This window comes from Panicum hallii, chromosome 2 (genome assembly GCF_002211085.1).
Source record: "Panicum hallii strain FIL2 chromosome 2, PHallii_v3.1, whole genome shotgun sequence".
NCBI lineage: Eukaryota > Viridiplantae > Streptophyta > Magnoliopsida > Poales > Poaceae > Panicum > Panicum hallii.
Window position 1 is genome coordinate 8,269,651 of NC_038043.1, and position 22,169 is coordinate 8,291,819.

Genomic DNA, 22,169 nt, shown 5'->3' on the forward strand with positions numbered 1-22,169 from the left:
CAGGACTGGACACCCTATCAGGAAGTACCTCTATCCGTATATACCGACAAACACCTAGTAGATTATTATGCAAAAAATGATCAGCCAATTTACATGTAGAACCAAAAACAACTCCAGGAAGCAACAATAGAGATCATTATATTTTGGCACCAAGAAAATGAAGCAAGCAAGTGGTTCTCAGAGTAATACACTAATACAATGTAGCATGATTTCAACTCGATTACTGTGATCCAACAGTTGAAACTCATTCTATAAAAGAAATGAAAATGGAGCGTGGTCTGGATATCATCATAATACAAAGCGGTGCAGCACAGGCACCACTCTCCGCTAAATACATTGAACGTAACAGCCACTGCTACCAAATCAGCCAATACAACCCAATACACCAATGGCAGTCTGAAACAGCTCAGACAACTAAATATTTAAACTATCTACTTAAGAAACCTCTGAACCACCAGTGTAACTATGGAGAATGTTAAAGCTAAAGCCAGCACTTCTTTCATCGCCCTAGCAAAAGAATTGGGCCTTCGACGCAAGGGCTCCAGAAGTTTAATGTCAAAGCAAGCATTAAGAGGCAAACTCAGATGCACTACGAATCCACCATCTCGTCCTGCAACTCATTTGGGGCCACAAGTCCGGGAATGGAAAGCATACGTTGGCGTTCCTTTTCCCTCTGTAAAGCAGCCTCCTCAGCATATAGATCTTTGTTATCCTGGCACCACATAACAACCAGAAGAAAATCAGCAGAGGGATTACAATTTTACACTGAACACACTCAAATAATATATAGGGCATCATTAAAAGCTAGGTTATACAAGAAGGATCTGAAATGGAAGGCCCTTCTAATTTGTTGCTGTGGCCTGATTGATGTAGACTAGGGTTTTTTTTTTTTGCTCTGATATGATACTAACTAGAGGTGAGAGGCTGTCCACTTCATTGATCAGCATGTAGGTATACATATATTTAACAGTTTCAAATATGGTAAAATATTTTCATTCCAGCAAGGCCAAAATGAAATAAATTTATTCAAGATGATATAGGCAATTTTGTGACATTACCTGAGCAGAAAACTCCTTCGATTGAACAAGGAAATCTCTTATATGGTTCTTGAAGTTTGGAAGATCAGCTTTTGAACTAAAAAGTCCATCAACGAACTTAGCTACCTGCAGGAATATGGATTCAAATTACCTGCTGATTGAACTAAGAATGCATGTACACGAGAGATAAAAATACCTCTACAGGCGTCATGTTAGGAAATGATGAGCTCAGAAGTTTGATAGTGTAGTCACGGACAAACATTGCATTATTTGTGTATTGAGAAGGAACCATTGTGGCATCCCAGAGAGGCTCCGTTAGACCATCAACCTAATATGCCAGCAAAGATAGTAACCTAAGACACACAATCATCAAAGATAAAAAAGTGTATAAATGTATACATACCACATAGAACAAATGTTGTAGGACAGAAACGTGAAGCTTGAAACCAGGTTTGTGGAACGTATCTGTGAGCACTGCAAATATCTCTTGCTCAATATTTAAGAAGTATGTCTTGTAGAACTGATTTTGGAACCCCGACCCCTGCTAGGAAATGGCATCACTCAAATTAGCTTCAGTGTACTGACTGTGTTAATCAAGGATAGAACAAAAGTTGCACCTCAAAGTTCTTTAAAATTTCCAATAACAGGCTTAGGCCAGTCTCAGCAATATTTCTCTCTGTATGTCGAAATGCCCAGCTTATGGAATCCATTACAAGCTTCAGTTGCTGAAACAGACAAATGAATAATCAAGGAAATAGTCAACAAGTAATCTGCAAACACAATAAGCATATGTGATGATGCTATTGTAATTTACAGAACTTCCGAAAAATGAAATATCAAGTTCCAACTTACCTGACTTGAGAGATGAATAAAAGCTTGGAAACAATGTGTACCAATTGCACGAAGCAAGGAGAAGAATTTAAGACGATGTTCAGGATAGTCTTCAAAGTTTTTGGTGATCATCTGATATGGATAAGAATTATATCTTGGTTATCAATCAGAATTATATTTACCAGTACATGAAACATGTTAGTATTAACTATATACCTCAAGAGTACACTGGAAGACAGCCTCAAAGATGTGTGGTACTTCCTCGAGCATCTCACCTTTGTACCTACATAGAAAAGGAAGTATTTACTTAATAACAAAAAGCCTTTAGTCCCAAGCTAAGGATAGGGTAGAACCAATGCCAATCTTTTCAAATAAAAATCCAGCAGACAATAAATCTGAAGTTAGCGAACAAATCACAAACCAAATGGATGAACAGAGAACTTACTTGTTTATAATTGTCGCAAATAAGGACAAAACTTCAGATTCTCTTGCATCAGGTACATTTCTAGCATAATCACCTAGGACAGGATCCATCATTGGAGGAACAAACTGTTTTCCTAAGTGTGGTAAATCTTCAGCCTTGTCCAGAAAAGTCTCGATCAATTTTAATGTCTCCCTCTTTACTGATCTATTTATTACAAAATTATTTAGCAAAAATTACACAAAATGAAGAGATGCAGAGATTAATCATGCACACCTCAGAAGTTTTACAAATGATGTCTTCGAAGCAAAAGCCCCTCCTTCACAAATAGTGTTTGACACCAGCTCGCTGTACATTCTGATGTACAGGCAAGGATATTAGTAGCTGAGACATTATCTCTGTAGTTCATTAGCAGGTGATAGAGATGATATGAAGAAAGCAAGACTAACAGAGAAACCAAATTTAGGAAGACAACTCTAGAATAAGCATACTGGACCAATTTCAATTTAAGAAAATAAAGGCATAACAATAACTTTGGAAACTGCAAGTAAAATACCTATACACTGTCAGCATGTCCAGGAAGATTGCTGAAATTTGCGGGAAAAAATATGGTCCAAGTGAGCATGCAACACTTGTGTTTGTCTGCAAGCACCAAAAACCATGTCCGATAAGAACAAGAGCAAAAAAAGGTGAAAAAGAGTACTGCTAAACAGAAAGTTGCCTGAGCAAATTTAAATGGACTAGAACGTGCTTCTAATAAAGTGGTCAATACAATTATCTAAAATATAATATATGAAGGAAGTATTACAAGATTGGAGAAAATGAAGCAATTGGGTGAGTAGCAATATGGCACTGAAGTATGCTTCTGATAAAATGATTTATGGAAGGATATTCTAAGATTGGACCAAAATTAATAACAAATTGAGCATCAAGTTTAATGAGGGATTGTCTCAGTATCAGGCACCTAGCCCTGGGTGGCAACAGGATGACACTGATTACAACATTAGATAAGCAATAGAAACTTAAGAATAAAAATAGCCTCTTAGGACTTAAAATCTTCATAAGTCAATTTTATTACCTGTAAGATGTTTAGAACAGATCTGATAACATCTTGGGTTTTCAGTATATCAGAGCTTCGGCCTGCCTCCACAATTATTTCAGCCCATTTCTGCAAAGATTAGAATAAAACAATGTTACAACTTACAACTAGAATACTAGGTAAGAATCATAGCAAAATTGGACGGCAAAAGATAAAATTGTGGAACCTGATTGGGAAGGCTCATCAATCTCTTGAGATACTCCTCCCTCTTTGTATTGACAGATTCAGCCTGAATCATCTGACCAACCTGAATAACGATAACAAACATATAAGATATATCCTTCATTAACCCACAGCAAAACTGTTAATTTTAACAGCATACCGATTCGTAGAATGTGTGGATCTGATGAGGCTCAAGATCCGCTATTGTGGTTGAAAGGTTGGACAGCAGCACAGAAACAAATGGTTCATTTTCACCCACCTGTGCAACCATGAGTAAACGTGAAATTAGATGTTAACAGCCACACGTTACCCAGACATAAACATCAGTACATGCTCATGCGTTCCATACTTATGACTCAAAATTACGATAGGAAAATATAAATGGCAATCAAGGCCACCAGTGTGCGTGTGCAAACATTCATTTTTTTTTTAGGCAAGAGAGCTACCCATCATTGTACTAAGAAAAAGCTAGGCCCACTGTACAAAAACAAGAAAACAATGAAGCAGAAGAAATACAAGGAAACTAACTGACAAATATATATCCAATAGTACAGCCAACTACTATCAGTGTGACTATAGCATGCTCCCCAAATTTGATAAATTTAATAGTGGACAATATGTGATAGGTCCCTATAAGCTGCACCATTGCAAGCATGTTGGAGCATAAGAATAGAGTTTCTCTTAGTGTTATCCCATCTCCATATAGTCTAATGTGGACAAGCTAAAACTTAGCTGAGGCATATTGTTAAATATGCCCTAAGGTACAACATCAGTCCAGATGTTGTGGATGCCTTTGTTAGCCACAACTACTCACATGGGATGACCACAGCTCCAACAACTCAGGTGGGCACACCTAGTGTGAATGTGTTTGTTTGGACTCCTTTGTGGGCCAAACGTGTCAGAGGAGGAGATGCAACAAGCAGGATTGAGAAGATTTAGTTAATTAGTAGCAGGGAAGATCTTCAGGAGAGTTGTTAGTTGGGTTGTTAGCTGGTTTTGTTAGGCTCAGCAGTATATAAGCCGTAGCAGATTAGAAGACGGGTATGCAGAGATTGAGCTAAGAGCCTAAGAGTCCTTTCTCAAGGAGGCTGGACCTCGCTCAACCTGCCCTTGTTATCTCTAGTTCTCCATTAAATAAAGCCTGAGTTCCCTGCCCCAACAGTGTTGGTGTGAGTGGCTGGGCGTGTGCGTGTGGTGGGTTTTTGCTTTGTAGGGGCTCTTGACCCCCTTCTTTTCACTCTTAATATTAAGATATGCAGCTCTCCTGCGTGTTCAAGAAAAAAACTTGTGCTTCAAATGGGTATGCATGATCTGAAGATATAACAAATGTCATGAAGTAATTATTTCAATGAACTTGGAAAATAGGGGACATTTAGGGGGACTTGGGCCCTATGATGATAATTAACGTGGAAGGAATTCATGAAATTAGTAAGAGGCACACCACAAAAGCAGGACAACATTATTTACTGAACTACAACGACAAGCTCCCTATCTACTTAATGTCCACTCATTAGCTGACAACTTCACCTTTTTAATGGTTCCTGGCCCTTTAAAAGGTCACAGGTCATTCTAATTTTTAATGTCAGGACAGAAAGTATATATTGAGTTTAATTGCAACGCATGATATTGATGTATTATACTTCAGGTTATGAAGCTTTTTCCAAAATAACACAACTTGAATACTTCGCTCAGCTGTATAGGCATGATTTTAGAGAGCTATACAAAGCTAGACTATTCAACAATACCAAACTTACCTGAAGTGTCACAAACTTGCGCTTGCACTTCTGAACTATTTTCAGGAAAGTGTCACATGCCATATCCTGCAAGCAAAACATGCTTTAGGTTTTATATTGATAGAACAGTGCCGTTATGGCAGAATAGTAACATAAACTAACAAGCATCCTTGCTACCTGATACACAGCAGAATATGACTAAAGATTAGCTGACCTACTTGCTAAAACTAGGGGAGGTAATCATCATGAATATAACATTAAGACAAAAAAACTGCAGAACCAACTGAATAGCAGATAAATGCATTTTTCTCTAACAAATAAACAAACAGAAATTCTAACCTGAACTCCAGGATGCATCTCATGCATGAATTCAAATAATTTGTTGACCACTGTTTTTAAAAACTTCCAGTGCGCCCTTAAAAACCTTGGGTATTGTCCCACAACATACCTATTCATGGAAGGAAGAATAGCAGCATACTGATCATTCTGAATCCCAACGAATAAAGGCATGACAAAATAAAATGAAAGCAATACTTACATAATATTACTAGCAATCACAGCTTTGTTATCTTTCCCTTTTGTAATCTCACAAAGGTTTAACAAATCACGAATAACCAAAACCAAAAACCTGTTTTCCTGCAGAAGATTCAACAGGGAGATATTCAGAGATTTTGTACATGAGCTGACCCTAAAATTACATTACAATGAACAACATTATATTGTAGATGTGAGAAAGTGGCTGATCCAGAAAGCTAGAAACATTGGTGTACAACTATGCGTTGACTGTCCAAGGTGGCAGACCTCAAATTAGGGTCTGATCAATTCCACGAGGACTGAACAAGAGAAGATTACATAGTTGTCAGTTGGAACAAAACTTAAGTGTTTCCTGGTGCAAACTTGGTCAATCTAACGTGTTAAAGACTCAGTCATTTTAAAGAATAGTCTATGTTGCTTTAAACGGCTCTAGTCTATAAAAGGGTGATAGATTCGAGGAATTAGTACTAGACCCCTACAGTCAAGTTATCCCACCTCTTGTTTGGCTAGACGAATGGGAGTATGGATGACTAGATGTATGAGCACAAATGACATACTGTACCAATACAAAAATGAGTTGCGAGATCATGCTACAAAAGTCATGCATATCCTCACTGCCTCAAGATGGACCAACCCATTCTTATATATGTAGAGGAGAGCTCAATGTGCAAGTAAGGAAGAGAGATTGGGAACTTGGCTGCAACCTAATAATTAAGCTATTTGCAAGTTTTGACAAGTCAGTAAAAAAAAGGATTATACTCTGGGGTTTCTAAAGTGTTTGGGGGTGTTACTGAGGAAGCCACAGCAATGGAAAGGTCTTCAAATTATGAGTACAGTCAACGAACCTGCTCCTCCACCATAGAACCGGAAATAGATCCAATAGCCCAACATAGAGTATTTAAGTTGTTCCAGCTCCAGTCTTCTCCATTCAGTTGCTTACTCAATTTCTTTAACATCTGTAGTCAAACAAATGAAGAATTATATCATTTTTTTTAAAAAAAAACATCTTGGAATCTACCAAAACTTTCTTAATGTTCTAAGAAGATAAGTATGGCTTCTACATCACCAAAGAATAACTATCATCTCTAAAGCCTCTTTCTGTTTCCAAGGTTCCAATCGGAAAGCAGGATGAAAAACACCAGAGTAGAAAATAAAAGGCACCGGAATAAGATAGAAATCCAGGTGAAAACAACAAAAAGTTGAAGGCGATAGTGTCTGAAGTGAAATGGCACAGGATACACTGTTGCAATCATATGCAAGCAAGATAAAATTAGGTCACAATTGTTTTTTAGGTTCCTGTGTAACTCTTATGAATTTGTTTTATTTTTCCAATGTTCAAAACTGCCCAAAAGTGCTTATAGATTTGCCTGTGCATTTTTTTTAGAGAATCATTTGTTCCAAACAGGTTCCAATTGTTTCTCTTGTTTGTGTACATTTTACCCTAAACCTAAGTACCTAACCCAATATCAAACGGAAACAGCATAGTGAGCAGAGTTTATAAGCACCCTGAAAAGGTTGAATTAGGATTCATGGAATCAAAAGATTACAAAGCCCTTTGGTAAGACATACCTGCTGCTCTGTATCTACATGATCAAGATGTGACAAGTATATCAGTGTTTCCCTCATGATCTAGAATAAAACAGCAGATGACAACAAGAGGAGGTTAATAAAAGGTCCCTATGATATCCTGCACGAATTGCCATTCTACGTGTACTAACCTTATATTGAACAAGGACATCATTATCTTTCAATGTTTCTCGTACAATATTCCCGTTCTCATCTTCAACAATCAAAACCTCCTCTGGCTTCGCCATCCGACAGATCATTAATGTTCGTAACTTTGAAAGTGAACCTGAATAAAGTTGCCTCCTCTGTCGAACAGCTATCAGAGTACCAACATCAGTTCCAGGAATCCGCTGAGCTTGACATTTCTGGATGTGGTAAACGATTAGAAATGAAGTAAACAGAATTTAACGACAAGAATGAACAGTAACACACCAACTATACAAAGAGGCTAGTTGTATCAAAGCAAATTATTAGAAAAAATGGAAAACATATCATTTACAAAAGATCAGACCTGATCATAATCAAAAGTATCAGAACCTCTGGAATATTTCTATAATAGCATCATGAGTGGCGAACCAATTTATCAGTTTAGTTAAGCATGTACATGACACAGAAGGGTAAAGTTAGTGATGCAATTGATGGACAAGCACAGAAAGCTCTAACCATCCTAGGGGCCTGGTCGATCTGGAGGCATCGTAACAGATGAGTTTTTGATGGTACTGTTCCAAGAGTCCTGATGCCTTGTTGCTGGCCAGTGAAGATATACAGTGGTGGTGTATGGCCGGGGCTCAGGGTCTTTCCTTCCTGACTGCCCATGTGCCAAGAGGTGGTTAACACTTAGGTCAAGGTCATTTTCTCAAATAAATCATGGGTGTGAATGTAATTTAAGAAACTATTGGCGTGTAACTTGTGCAGGGTGTGTTTGTAAGGGTTTCTACCCATTTCTCTTCTTAATACAAAGATATACATCTCTTGTGTGTTCGAGGGGGTGGAAAGTGGCACTGAAGAGGCAACGATATACCACTTTACATTAACAATTACTTCGCTCGTTTCACTGCTTAACTATTTTCTCAGGAGTAGACATTCCATAATGTATGGAATCAGGTGTTTTTTATTGCAGTTTCCCTAATTCGACCCTGACTTTGAACTGAACAAATTTAGTTACACGACAGTACACTTCATTTGACAAGGATAGACATGTTATTTCTATTCCAGTTTTGTACCTAAATTGTTTCTACATGGTACGATTATTCTGAAAAAGGAGGTTTTTAAAGGGCAAAATGTCAAATTAGCAATGACCTACATATCAACGATGGCCCCAAACTAAATATATAAATTATATAGCACTGCACTGTTAGTGCCGTGTATGTGCCACATCTTTTAAATGGCAAAACATTAATAGCTGACATAAAAATTACAAACAGAGGAAACAGAAAGTCTGAAACACAATGCATTAACAGCTTGGGAAATTTCAAATTTATCTGGTTCTGACATATCTCACTAGGTGCTGCTAAAATTAAAAAAATGATTAAATCATATTATCAAGATCTAATCACATCCGAAAGCAAGAAGCAGTATTAAATTAGAAGAACCTGAAGTCCCATCAATCGCTCCACTTGGTTGTAAGTTTCAAATAGTTCTAAAACAAACAGATTCCAATAGTCCAAGCAGACCTGTTTATCAACAATCAACATCATGAGATGACCTTTAGACAATACTTTATACAGCCCAGAATTTGGCCAAGCTTCATACCTTAAACATCTCTGTGTCTTCAACAAATGAAATTTCAATGAGGTAGTCAAGGCCCAGAAGCAATGCAGCTCTATTTTCAGGAGTTGATTCCAGTATACGAATGTGATTCTACATTTATCAACAATGAAAGAAAAGTAATATAATTGAAACTGGAATGGCTTATAGTACAATAAGAAACAGCATTTTTATTTTTCTTGGTTATAAATTGAGCATGAAACTAGCCTGCATTCTACAGTTGAATAAGATAACTCCAACTTTTTCTTGTAGAGGGAAATATAGCATCAACTGAGTATATGGGCTAACCAGAGCATTTGAATGAATGTTAACAATAAAAGGTATATTACCAGACAGCTTTGATTCACAATGCAGTGATCATTACCTTGAAGAAGGATGTCAAAAAAAGCGCAAGATTCTGGATAAATGCCTGCTCAGAGAAACAAGTATGTATTAGTGCATTATATGGGAGCAACATGCTCATTATGCAGAACTGGACTCCACAATCCTTTAAGGCCTATCAGAATTCCATTATAACACAATATGTTAGCATTATTGGCAAATAAATTAAATTATGATAATTAATAGCTCTAGTTGTAATCATGTTACTAGGCACCTATAATTTCCCAATACCAGAAAGGTTGGTATGATAATCTCATTATGAAAAGGAAATGCCTTCACTTCAAAATTTCAATTATGAAATCCAAGTTCTTTATTGAAATGTCCAGCTTTGAGATATCATCATCAAATTTCAATTCTGAAATTTGACATTACTTATATTACACATGTATGTTGAACATTTTGAATTTTAATTGGTCAAAACTGAGCTGAAGCTTCTAAACTCTAAAATCTCCTATTTAAAACCAGAAGTTTGCAATTTCCAGAAGGGGGCGGGGACAACTGAAAATTGGACTAGATGCTGTATGATTAAGAACAATCAGATGAACACTCCAACTAGATAAGGTAAGTCTAAGTAATTTCTAAGAGGAGACAAGAAAAAAAAATAACTGCTTCTTTAATTTGGATAAAGTATACCTGTTCTTCATTAGTACCATTACCATATCCATCTGAAATTGTTCCAGAAGGAAGCATTGCCTGCTCATCCAGAAAAATAAGGAGTGAAAAAAGCCACCAAACAAGCTAGACAAAAGTGAACATAGTTTTTGACATTATGTAGTATACCTGCAATTGCAACATGAAGACCGTGTACATCTGAACATACTGTGTGTCATAGAAATCACCAAAGTGAAGAGCAGCAACCTGAAATAACTTAAAACATCAGTAAGAGCCACCACCTGAATCCTGATTCAACTCTCAGAGGTAAAGCTCAATAGTTATCAAATCCAAATAAACTGTGTAGACTAGTTACTATACTGGAATAACGCGTTAGAAATGGCCAGAAAATGGCATCTTTGTTTACCTCTGTTAGGCATTGAAGTGTAAGATTCCGGTAAGCAGCAATGGGGAAAAACTTCAAGAGTGTCTCCAGCTAAAAGGTTAGATGAAAAGGTTTAGTTGGAGCAGATGCAACTTTCCATAAGAGCATTCAAATTATAAGAATGGACTACAAACCAGCGGCGACTCAAATATGAAGCCAATGGGGATCCATGACAAGAAAGCATGAAGTGTGGCCAATGTAGCACAAAGAAGTTCAGGTTGTTGTGACTGAGATAGGACATTTAAGCAAAGCTCATGAATAAGACGAAATTCACTGTTGAAAAATATAAGCCATTGTATTAGTACTCACAGATAAACATTTTACAAATAAAAAATTGTATTGAAACTTAAAGAGAAACTATTTTTACATACAAATAGGAGTTATATTCCAATCCACACAGACAAAAGAAATATGCCATCGAAACAATGCACAATGAATGAAACGAATGAGCAATCTATCAAGTAGAAGCTAAAAGTTAGCAAAAGAAGATAGAAATCTATACCTATTTAGCGAACCCTTTAACTCTTTAATCTTCTGTTGTGTCATTTCACCTCTTGAGAAATCAAAAATCTCTTCACTTAGGAGCTGCATATTAGTTGTCAAGTGAGACAACCAATTCAAATATGGTAAAACAAATAGGTAACAGACATACTGAGCGAGTAACTTGCCTTCAGTATTGCCATACAATTCTCGCATATTGTTGGACTACTTGTTGCTGCTGCAATAAGGTCAGGGATGAAGGTTGTCCACCTGGCAGGCCACTCACGCTTTAAAACCTATTATAGCGCAAACATGCAACATAAGAAATATATATCTAGTGTGCCTTGAAACCACGATAGTTCTTGCAAACATATCTGCATACTTCAACAAAAGAAAAGGTGCTTCAGAATAGAATCAAAACAGTTTAGCCTACCTGCACCAGGATAATGTTGAGCTTATTTACATAAAGCTTCTCTTGTCGAAAGGAAACCTCATTTCCTGATAGCTAGTAGAAAGTGAAAACAGAAAAAGAAAATGAAGTCAGATAGAATCGGCTTTACAAACCGCAAAAGATCATCAGGTTGACATGTTGATCATTACCTGAACAATGACATCAGATATATAATTCTTTATGCCATCACGCTGTTCAACAGGCAAAACGTTCCATTTATATTTGATAACATTTTCAAGTACCTAAAAAATATAGGATTAGAATCAAACATAAATTCGTGTTCATAGCCAAGGAAACTAACAACTGCATTGAATTAGGGTTTTTTCCCTAATAAAATAGAGAATATCCCTATTGAACATAAGTCACAATGACAGAAATTATATATAATCTAGGGCACATCTAATAGGTTTCCTCAGTGATTGTAGCCAGCTTGTTCTTCCGTTCTTCGTCTTTCATATGAAGACTTATTTAAGCGCACTCTATTATGCTGTTTATTTATAGGTCAGGATAAGTATTGTAGTAAAGTACAAGTTGGCATGCAATCTTTCACACAAGAGAAATAGCATAAAACATAAGTCTGGACACTGTCTACCCACGGCCCAGCAGTGTGATCAGGCATAAGTTTTATATGATAGTAGCAATTCCTGATGACAAATTTGAGCATGAACTCTAATAGACACATCAAAATACAATATAAGTCAAGGTGTCTAAGAAACTTTCACAAACAACCCAGACTATTTGCACTGTATTTGATCTGAGGAATGGACCATCTAATCCTAGCTCCAAACTAACCAACTAGTTTGGTTTCGGAAATGGGATGTGTTGGTCCATCACCGCATCAATAATAGTACATGCCCAGTTAGCATGGTGCCCATCTACTAAAATAATGGGGCGATCCCGTAGGAACATCCCATGAAATACAAAGGACCCCATAAGTAAGCAGTATTTCCAAGGATGAGTCCCTGTTCAGTTTCAAATTATTTAATGTTTACAATGTCACGTGCAAAAACATCTCAAATCAAAACTTACTTGGAGAGCAAAGAACTTGGTATTCAAATTTTGAGAGTTCTGCAGAATGTGAACCACTTGTAGCCACATATCTGGATTATTCTGCAGCTCCCGCAAGATTTGATCTGCAGCATGCCTCTGAAACACAGCAGCAGCACATATAAAAATGGCCAAGGTTACCTCACACAGGAAAATAATAGAAGCTTGTCAAATACATGGCCATAAAATGAATTGTAATAATGCCCAAAGAAATATTCCTAAAGTTTGGCTTTTATTGCTTTTGCCAGTTAGAAAGCATGCATATAAACAGTTTTATCTAACAGTACTATTAGATTCAGCTGTCAATAATGCAAGCAAAATGCAGTAACTGTGTAAGAAAAAAGAAATGCTTCAGGCTGAATTAAAATTTGTAACATTACACATGCCACAGTGCATATGATGCAACTATCCTGTCAATCAAAATGATGTTGGAAGAACACAATGAATTGCTAGAAATTACTTAAGATAGCTATTGCTGGTAGGTATGCAAAAATCAATTCAGATTTAGCTGATGATGCAGGCATCATACACTTTCCACTGTGCTAATATAGACTGACAATTGGTGATCCAGCAGTCTGCACCACTATAGAACTACAGCTTATATGCTTCTGATTCATTGAAAGAAAAAATTGCGCTAGAATGCGGTATTGGGCAATATTTTGAGAGTATTTTCTTCACCATTTCAGCTGTCATATATGGACCATTGGTTATTCAGTTCACAGTTCAATCCTTGAATACAAATGTTGTTCCGTACCATTATTGATAGTCCAATTTTTTTTTTTTGAAAATAATGGTCCAAATTTTACAATTATGCAATTTAAGTGTTAGACATGGATAAGTTGCACAAAATCCAATACTGGATTCTAGAAGCATTTTGTAGACTTCAATGCAACCAAGCAGGGTAATCATCATATCAGCACTCACAAATGACAAACCTATGCACCTGATCAACGCAGATGCGTCGACACAGGAAAGCGGCCATGCTGCCCCTTCCGCTGAGGCGCGATCACCACCGAAACACAGGCCAAAAAACCAAACGTCCCTACCCCAGTGAGCCATTCACCATTCACCGCCCAAAACCCTAGACCGCCCGCTCCCATCAATCGGCCGCCGAAGGCCGGACACCCCCGAACCCCCCAAACAAACCCCCCGGGCACCCCGTGACAACCGCAGCATCCAACGGGTTCAGGGGGGCGCGGTTACCTCATCACTGGAGCCTGTGCCGTAGAACGCCGCCACGGTGGCGTCGAGCAGCGGCACGTCGATGGGCCGGCTCAGATCCCGCAGCTTCTCCGCCGCCATGGCGCCCGCGGCGGTGAGCTCGGGGCGAGAAGTTCGGCGGCGGACTCGTGACTCGTGAGGCCCGAGAAGGTTGGAGGAGGTTACGAGGCGGCGGAGCGGCGGGGCGATGCGGCCCAGGAGGGGATTCCGGGTGGGGGTGTGGACGGATTGGAGGAAGGGATTTTGAATTGATTCGCCGCAGCCGCGGGGTTTAAGCGGAGAGCGGGGGAGGAGGCGAAGCCTTGCGGTGAAAGGTTGCTGGGGATTCACGCGAACTCGGGGGAAACTTGCGCGCCGGCCCTTCATCGATAATTTAATCGTGTACGAGTACTTGTGATGGCAGTGATGCATAAGAATGAGGGTGATTTTGTAATTGTTCCAGGGGGCTGGATCATGGACGGAACTTGAAAAGCCGGGGTCTCCGGTCTGCGCTGGGCGTAACTGTGGCCTTCTGGGTCGTCGCGGCAGTTTGAACTTTTGGAAAAGGTTTCACGCCCGAGCCCCGACCACATTTCTCGACTTTGTGGCCTTTTTTCTTTTCTAGATTTGGCCAGACTTTATGGCTCCTAGGGTATTTTATTTTATTTGTGTTTTGCTTTTTCATGTGAGACTTGTGTTTTGTTTATACACATTGTCTGCGGAAATATTTTCACCATTAGCTTAAGCTCGTGTTTTTCGCAACTATTGCTAGGATTCAAAATTTGTCGCTCAATTTAAGTAGTCAAGAGGAAACGAGGACTTTCAAATAAATCATGTTTCATAGTAATGAAAATAATTGATACAAATCGCCAGCTATCTGGAGACATAATTCAACTGGGAGAGTTAAAGCCAATTTAGTAGAGCTCCGCTCCCTAATTCTTCATCTCTAGCTCCCAAATTATCTAATACAGTGATTGTGGTGGGTAGCATAGTCGATGTAGATAAGAAGTGATCCTAGAATAATTTTAGTATAGAATGGGGAAGTAGATATTTTAGCTCCCACCTCGCAGTGTAAATGGAGAAGTGTTTCTTATCAGCTCCTACTAGAATCAAGTTGTTGTCTTAATCGTTTGGTATAACATCGTAGAATCCGCTCCGAAAAAGCTAGAAGTGGAGTTCTACCAAACAGAGCCTCTTAGAGTTTGCTAACCTGATCCGAACGTACAAGGTTAGCGGGAGGGTAGAATTTGCGTACATATGCCCTGAAGAGGATGGATCCCACGAATATAATAGGATAGCATGAAAACTTATCTCTTCATGACTCACTAGCGTGGTGTTTTTAATTGTTCTCTTTATTCCACATAGATAGAAATATGACATCGATTAGGTCCGAGCTAGATTGTTAGAGCTGCTCTAATGGAGATGAGATATGGAGGAAGAAAGGTTACCTAAAATAATAAGGTTTCAGGTGACAAGTGGCAGCAGAGGGTCATTATTTCACGATGATGGAAATATGCCGGATGGTTTTTAATTCTTCCCAAATAATTTAAATATCAATCATTCATCCATGGAATAAAAAAGTAAGATGTGCCCCTTACTTTTTTATTTTCTTTTAAATACAATAAAGTTGGAATCAGTTTGTTTGGATAATATTAGAATTATTGTTCATACTTCCAGCTTCTTTCTCCTCAAAGAATGGACATGACCATTATATGCTCTAATGGCCAGATTGGAAGTATAAATTAATTATTTTGTTAATATGAAAAATACCCCTTTGCTATACTTCAAAGAAAAAGCAAATCATTTTTTACTCCAACTCCATTTATCTCAATCTCACATTCCTTCCCATTATATTCCCAAGCTCGTGTCACTTTTCGACTTCCATATCACTTTATGCATACTATCACGAAAAGTGTTACTCTAGCAATGCCATTTGAGAGCAACGAAGGAGTGTGTCTCAATCAAAGGAAGGTTTGATAGGGACTTTAGAAAGGCCCAAAACTTGATCAGCATAGGCTATGGTGAGAAGGATGGATGATGGTAGCATACTGGCATGACACCTTTTTCTTTTCAATTTGTTGCAGTTCTTACCTGCGAAGTGACGCATTTTTTTCTTGCATATACTCTGATGACTTTTGAAGCCTTACACTATTCTTCTCTTTTGGGTGGTGTTGGGTTTATATTTGGGAAAATTGGATGTGTACCACTAAAAGATGCTATCTTTTGCTATGCACCATCAAAAGAATCATCTCTAGCTATGTAGCATCGAAAGATCATGTTTTTTTTTGAAATTTACCACTTCCGTTAGTTTTTCTAACGTCTGACTCTTATAAGCCAAACGACGTTCAGAGCACGCCGGAGGTGAGCAGCGCGGCGGAGCTCACCTGGCCGCCCATGGCGGAGCACGCCCACCCACATGCAGGCACGCGGCGGAGCTCACCGGCTAGCAGGAGCGCGACGGAGCTTGCTGCGGGCCGCCCGTGGTGGAGCTCGAGCGGCCGCCCGCAACGGAGCTCACGGGCCGCCTGCGCGGGCGTCATGCTCGATGCCGCGGAAGGGTAGAGTGGTAGTGGCGGCGACGGGTGGAAGGGGCTGTACTTGGATGATGAGACCCGCATGCCGAGCTTCTCCCACAGATAGAAGGCGCGGATGTCGCCGGTGCCCGCTTTAGCTGCCGCGATCGCGCCTGGCGGGTACGTATACTCGCTGCAGTACACCGCACCATCATGATCCGCTGCCACCGCTACCACTGCTGCAGTCACATCCACCGCTTTCTCCTCCATTCTTGAATCGATCAAGCTACCGCTTCTTGGCTATACGAGGACTGGTCCCCACATCACTGTAGCTGCTTGCTCTTGACTCGGCGAGCTAGCTCTTCTTGGATAGAAGCAGCAGAGGATATGATGAGCACCTCTTCATCCGGATTTGCTGCTTCTCCACGCACGGACGTGGAAACAAGCTAGGGAGGCAGAGAGATTGGGAATGGAGCCAGTGAGTGGCACAGGCGGCCAGGTGAGCTCCGCCGCGCTGCTCGTCTCCAGCTGATCTGAATATTGCTTGGCTTAGAAGGGTGCAAAATAGTCGGACGTTAGAAAAATTAACGGAAGCGGTAAATTTAAAAGAAACATGGTATTTCGATGCTACATAGCTAGAGATGATTATTTTGATGGTACATATCAAAAATAGAATCTTTTAGTGGTACACAAATCCAATTTTCCATTTATGTTTTGGGACTTCAAACACTTTGGGATCGTTTGGTGTTGCAAAAATACGTATCCCATCAAAGCTCGCGGAACCAGCAAGGTAGCCATCCTCCACCACTGACACCCTGGGACCACTACGAACCCCTAGCTCGTTCCCGCACATCCGCCACCTTCATATCCAACGGCCCACCCTCCTCGGCCATTCCGCCCCCAAACCGTAACCCCTCTTCCGTCGTCCCCCTCCGAAGCCGCCACCCCGCCCCGCCGCCACCGCCGCCGCGATGGGCCGCGTGATCCGCGCGCAGCGTAAGGGTGCGGGGAGCGTGTTCAAGTCCCACACCCACCACCGCAAGGGCCCCGCCCGGTTCCGGTCCCTCGACTTTGGCGAGCGCAACGGGTACCTCAAGGGCGTCGTCACCGACGTCATCCACGACCCCGGCCGCGGCGCGCCGCTGGCCAAGGTCACCTTCCGCCACCCGTTCCGCTACAAGCACCAGAAGGAGCTCTTCGTCGCCGCCGAGGGCATGTACACGGGCCAGTTCGTCTACTGCGGCCGCCGCGCCACTCTCTCCATCGGCAACGTGCTGCCGCTCAGGGGGATCCCCGAGGGAGCCGTCGTCTGCAACGTCGAGCACCACGTCGGGGACCGCGGCGTCTTCGCCAGGGCGTCCGGGGACTACGCCATCGTCATCAGCCACAACCCGGACAACGGCACATCGAGGTGACGAACGCACTAGCCACCACCACACTCTCTGCCTAAAGTCTGCATATCTCCCTGTGTGCTTTTTTTTGTTGCATTTGCTATGTCTGTATCAGTAGTTGGATGTGATGCGTGTCGATGTCAAATTTTCTTTAGGCTCTGTTTTCGTTGGGCATGATGGTGATTTGTGTATTTTTCTTGTGGAGAATTTTAGTGAGTATGTGTAGTATACAGTGTACTAGTTGCATTGTGAAATGGTTAGAAATGAAGATCTTATCTGAAATGTTTTGAGACTGTTAGCATTTTTGGATATAGGAAGCTTGTGAAAACATATGTGTAGGCCCTTTTGTGTGGTTCATACAACATTTCTTTGCAATCTAGCTAATCTGTCGAGGCATTTTCTCTTAGAGACACTTGAATTGATCATGTTAGCAGTGTAGTCAACAATTTAGTATTCATCAAATGCTTCCGATGCTGTAAATTGAGTAACAATATAGTTCTGTAATTTTAGGTACAGGTATTCTGTCATTGTGTGATTTAGCTGTGCAATTTTCAATGATTTAACCCTTTGGACTAAAGTAACCTATGTGGAGTCTTTTATCACTGCCACGCTTTAGCCTGGAAGTGTTGAATTATTTAACTGTTGAACTAGGCTCTGTAGTAAGCTGTTGTCCTAGACGCTGAATATGGTAACCTATTGTACTCGGTGCAGAACTGTTCTGTTTTTATCAAGACGCCAGGATTGTAATCTTTTGATTTTATGTAGATTTTTCCCTACCAGGTTTTTGTGCTTATGGTGTCATTCTAGTTCAATGCTTGAATAATTCATGCATTTTTCATTTCACTTTAAAACCACTCTCTAACGCTGCCAACAATAAGCAACTAATAGAAGAGGCATCTGGTGGAAATATTCCTCAGGAACCGAGAAAAGCATCTTGAACTTTTGATGTACGCCTGACCAAAACCAACTTCTTAGGACAGACTATCCTTGTCCATTTGATACATGGTATTTGTTTTTAGCTTGCTGACTGCACCATTGTTCCTTGTTTTGTTGGTACGTCGTGGACGCTTTCGGTGAACTTTGGAGTTAGTTTGTATGGAACAGTCTTCTCTAGGAACTAATGGTATCGTGTTTTTCAGGATCAAGCTCCCCTCTGGTGCTAAGAAGATTGTCCCAAGCAGTTGCCGTGCCATGATTGGGCAGGTTGCTGGTGGTGGGAGGACTGAGAAGCCAATGCTGAAGGCTGGCAATGCCTACCACAAGTACCGTGTGAAGAGGAACTGCTGGCCTAAGGTGCGTGGTGTGGCCATGAACCCTGTTGAGCATCCTCACGGAGGAGGTAACCACCAGCACATTGGTCACGCCTCCACTGTCCGCCGTGATGCTCCTCCTGGCCAGAAGGTTGGTCTCATTGCCGCAAGGAGAACTGGTCGTCTTAGAGGCCAAGCTGCTGCTACTGCTGCCAAGGCTGATAAGGCCACTTAAATCAGTTATTTTTGCCATATTCAGCATTAGCTACCTTATAGATTAAATATGATTTCCTGCATGGATGTTAGTTTTGGTCATGTTGATGAGATTGGGCATTTATCAGTTTGTGGCTATTATCGAGATTTTTCGTTCTATATAAACAAGTTGAATTGTATGTTTTCATGTTTTATGTCTAGTGCTCTCACATGTGTTACAAGACTCAGTATTTCCTGAACTGTATGATGTATTGCTGTGGAATGCACCTATCTTTATCTCCCACTTTTGCAATCTTCTTTGTTGCCAGCTGAACAGTTCTTGAGTAGTTGTGTATGTATTTTTTTTGTCATTTTGGCGATAAGATCAACCATTGATGATCCGGTACAACCTTTGTTGCTAATTCATGTTGGATTGTTGTTGGTTAAATATAAACCTTGAATGTCAACACATAAGAATAATTGTATTTGAAATTATATGTTGCTAATCATAATGCAATACTGGAGACGTTGTCTATGATTAACTAATCAGAGCAAGCAAACTCCATGGTGCAACAGCACGGGTCAAAAATAGATTGCAAGGTCTAAATGCACAGCCAGAATTGCACAAATGAATCATGCTGTACTATTGGTGTTTAGTGTCCTCTGTCCCAAGATCGACAATCTCCCGATACCTTGGACGCTATGCTAAGCGCTCTCACATACGAGTGCTGTATGTTATAACATTCTACATTCGTGGATAAATTTCGTGACTACTCTAGGCTGCAACCTACGGAGCCCATGCAACGTCTGTAAAATTTTCCAAAGAAGCATTCAAACTTCCTTTCTAAGATGAAGTCGGTTGGATGTTAGCTACATGTTTTATCTTATAGGATTCCTCGATCTGTAATTTAAAAAAGGGGTTATCTTTGTGAAAATGGCATAAATATTGAAAATAGTAAAAATTCAGCAAAAAACATAATAAACCTTTTTTTAAAAAAGAAAACGCACTACGTCAAAACAGCAAATAGGAGCAAGCAATCTGAGACAAGCCTCTAAGGGCACGTCTCAGATTACAGAAAGAGAGTCGTGCCAAAAATGCGGGCGCGGCGCTGCGTGGGGTGGGGGAGGGTAAGAGACAAATGCGAGACGCGCCGTGGGAGGGCACGTCTCCGATCGTTTTGAGATCTGAGATGCGTCTTAACGTGGCTCGTCTCGCATTTATTCCCACCTCAATGCGCCGTTGGTGGGCTTGAAAGTAATGCGAGACGAGCCTTAGTAAGGCGCGTCTCTCATAGTAATGCGAGACGCGCCTTAGTAAGGCGCATCTCGTATTGATCCAAAAGGGGGGGCGGTGGGGCGCGTCTATAGCGTACAATACAAATTACATATTACATTACGTACATGGAAGGAATTCCTTGAAACCGAACGAACATTCCATTACATTGTCTCAAATACGAATAATGTCACAATACATTACAATGTCTAGGCTAAATCCAGCAATTATTATTACATCGACATCAATTATTACATAGATATTAAATCAGGCATTGGAGCTGGCTTAGGAGCGCTAGCAGCTTCGCGAGCTGAATCATGGTCCTGCCCCCTGTAAGCGTTGTTGTTCCCCGAGCTACAGCAGTTTAGGGTGACATTGGTTGAACAGTCGCTGCAGGGGACGCAGCTGCCGAAGCAGCTAAACAGCTTCGACCAGCTCGGAAATTTCATCCTGGACCAGCTCGTGTTTCGTGGGTTTGGTGAGACAATAGAAATCGATAGAGTAGTACCACTGAAGCAAAGAAAGAAAAGCTTCCTCCGTGGGTTTCGTGGGTTTGATGCAGATTCAGGCAGAATGCGACGATTGCAACAAATACATGCAACAATGGGGGGTACCCGTGTCGCAGATCTGCGGCTGCTGGTGGAGAAGCCCGGGGATGTTGGTGGTGAAGGGAGCTGTGGTCCCCGTGTCGCAGATCTGCGGCTGGTGGTGGAGAAGCCCGCTGGAGGAGGCACCGCAGATCTGCCGGTGTCGACCGCCGTGGTCTCCGAAGCGGTGCAGTCCGGGAGCGCGGCGGTCTCGGAGGATGCGCCGAAAATGTTGATGCCAAGCGCCGCGGTCTCCGGCACGCTGGGGAGGGGGATTTTGGTGGTGGCGAGGTCCTCGGTCTCCGGGACGCTGGGGAGGGGGATTTCAGTCGTGGTCATCTCGTTCAGCAGTACATCTCGTGACTATAATTTTCTATCGATAAATAGCCGGGACGCGTCTCGCTTTACTTTACTGAGACAAATGGGAGACGCGCCACTGCAAAGCGCGTCTCAGATCGTGCAGATGGGAGACGCGCCATTGGATGGAACGTCTCAGATCATGCGGGCTCGAGTTCGACATCAGCCAGGCGCTCGTCGTCTCGCTTCACAAATGGGAGACGCGCCATTGGATGGAACGTCTCAGATCATGCGGATGGGAGACGCGCCACTGGATGGCGCGTCTCAGATCATGCTTGCATTTTTTCCCACCTCAGACAAGACCCGCCTGGGGGTCCGGAGGTCCGAACAAGCTGTCCGAACTTGCAGTCTGATACTTTGGTGGTGCGGCTGGGTGGATCTGGGGAAAGTGGTGCTGGCGGATGTGCGGCTGGGTGGATCTGCCGCGGCGGGCGGTGGAGATCTCGTGGGGAGCGTGTCGCGGCGGGCGGCTGGAGCACGATCGTGCCTCTTCTTGCTGTCGTGTGTCGCGGGGGCAGTGGCAAGGTACCTCCGATATGATATCGATTATTTTGGGCCAATAAAATTTAGCGCAACTCTAGATCTAAATGACCGTCGTACTTGATATTTTTTGTAGCACATGATATCATGTCATTTGCCATCTAACAATATTTGAACTTAAACACTATGAGAATCCTAACGTTTTGATTTCATATTCTATATAGATGTCGTATCGGCGTTGGATGTATGGTCAACGCCTTTGCAAGGAGTTTATGGATGGTGTTCAAGCCTTCATTAAGAACGCGAAGAAAGATATGGTGGACAATGGTATACAGTATCTTTCTTGCCCATGCAAAAATTGCAAAAATAAGAAGCGATATC

The 22,169-nt window shown here is 41.2% G+C and overlaps 2 protein-coding genes across 2 annotated transcripts; one reads left to right on the forward strand and one right to left on the reverse strand.

The window, feature by feature from the left end:
• Window positions 1–191: 191 nt before the first annotated feature.
• LOC112880559 (protein EXPORTIN 1A-like) lies at window positions 192–14,103 on the reverse strand. Its single transcript, XM_025945242.1, has 32 exons — window positions 13,749–14,103; window positions 12,528–12,644; window positions 11,648–11,740; window positions 11,481–11,552; window positions 11,236–11,343; window positions 11,070–11,152; window positions 10,702–10,840; window positions 10,550–10,618; window positions 10,312–10,389; window positions 10,165–10,224; window positions 9,515–9,559; window positions 9,136–9,243; window positions 8,976–9,056; window positions 7,536–7,748; window positions 7,387–7,446; window positions 6,663–6,773; window positions 5,822–5,919; window positions 5,623–5,731; window positions 5,305–5,370; window positions 3,711–3,809; window positions 3,555–3,635; window positions 3,368–3,457; window positions 2,846–2,931; window positions 2,566–2,646; window positions 2,314–2,496; window positions 2,085–2,151; window positions 1,890–2,000; window positions 1,655–1,762; window positions 1,441–1,578; window positions 1,234–1,365; window positions 1,059–1,163; window positions 192–712 (listed from the first exon to the last, which is right to left on the reverse strand). The coding sequence occupies exons 1-32, from the start codon at window positions 13,845–13,847 to the stop codon at window positions 590–592; spliced, it is 3,213 nt and encodes a 1,070-aa protein (XP_025801027.1). The 5' UTR covers window positions 13,848–14,103; the 3' UTR covers window positions 192–589.
• A 3,036-nt stretch (window positions 14,104–17,139) lies between these two features.
• LOC112879489 (60S ribosomal protein L8) lies at window positions 17,140–19,395 on the forward strand. Its single transcript, XM_025943750.1, has 2 exons — window positions 17,140–17,669; window positions 18,789–19,395. The coding sequence occupies exons 1-2, from the start codon at window positions 17,230–17,232 to the stop codon at window positions 19,132–19,134; spliced, it is 786 nt and encodes a 261-aa protein (XP_025799535.1). The 5' UTR covers window positions 17,140–17,229; the 3' UTR covers window positions 19,135–19,395.
• Window positions 19,396–22,169: the final 2,774 nt, after the last annotated feature.

What these genes read in the sequence shown, in the direction of transcription:
- LOC112880559 (XM_025945242.1), bottom strand. Translation starts at nt 13,847, where the DNA reads ATGGCGGCGGAGAAGCTGCGGGATCTGAGCCGGCCCATCGACGTGCCG. An exon ending in CTGTTCTAAACATCTTACAG is followed by an intron (nt 2,932 to 3,367) that starts GTAATAAAATTG and finishes TGGTGCTTGCAG; the next exon opens with ACAAACACAAGTGTTGCATG. An exon ending in TTTGCGACAATTATAAACAA is followed by an intron (nt 2,152 to 2,313) that starts GTAAGTTCTCTG and finishes TTTTCTATGTAG; the next exon opens with GTACAAAGGTGAGATGCTCG.
- LOC112879489 (XM_025943750.1), top strand. Translation starts at nt 17,230, where the DNA reads ATGGGCCGCGTGATCCGCGCGCAGCGTAAGGGTGCGGGGAGCGTGTTC. An exon ending in CCGGACAACGGCACATCGAG is followed by an intron (nt 17,670 to 18,788) that starts GTGACGAACGCA and finishes CGTGTTTTTCAG; the next exon opens with GATCAAGCTCCCCTCTGGTG.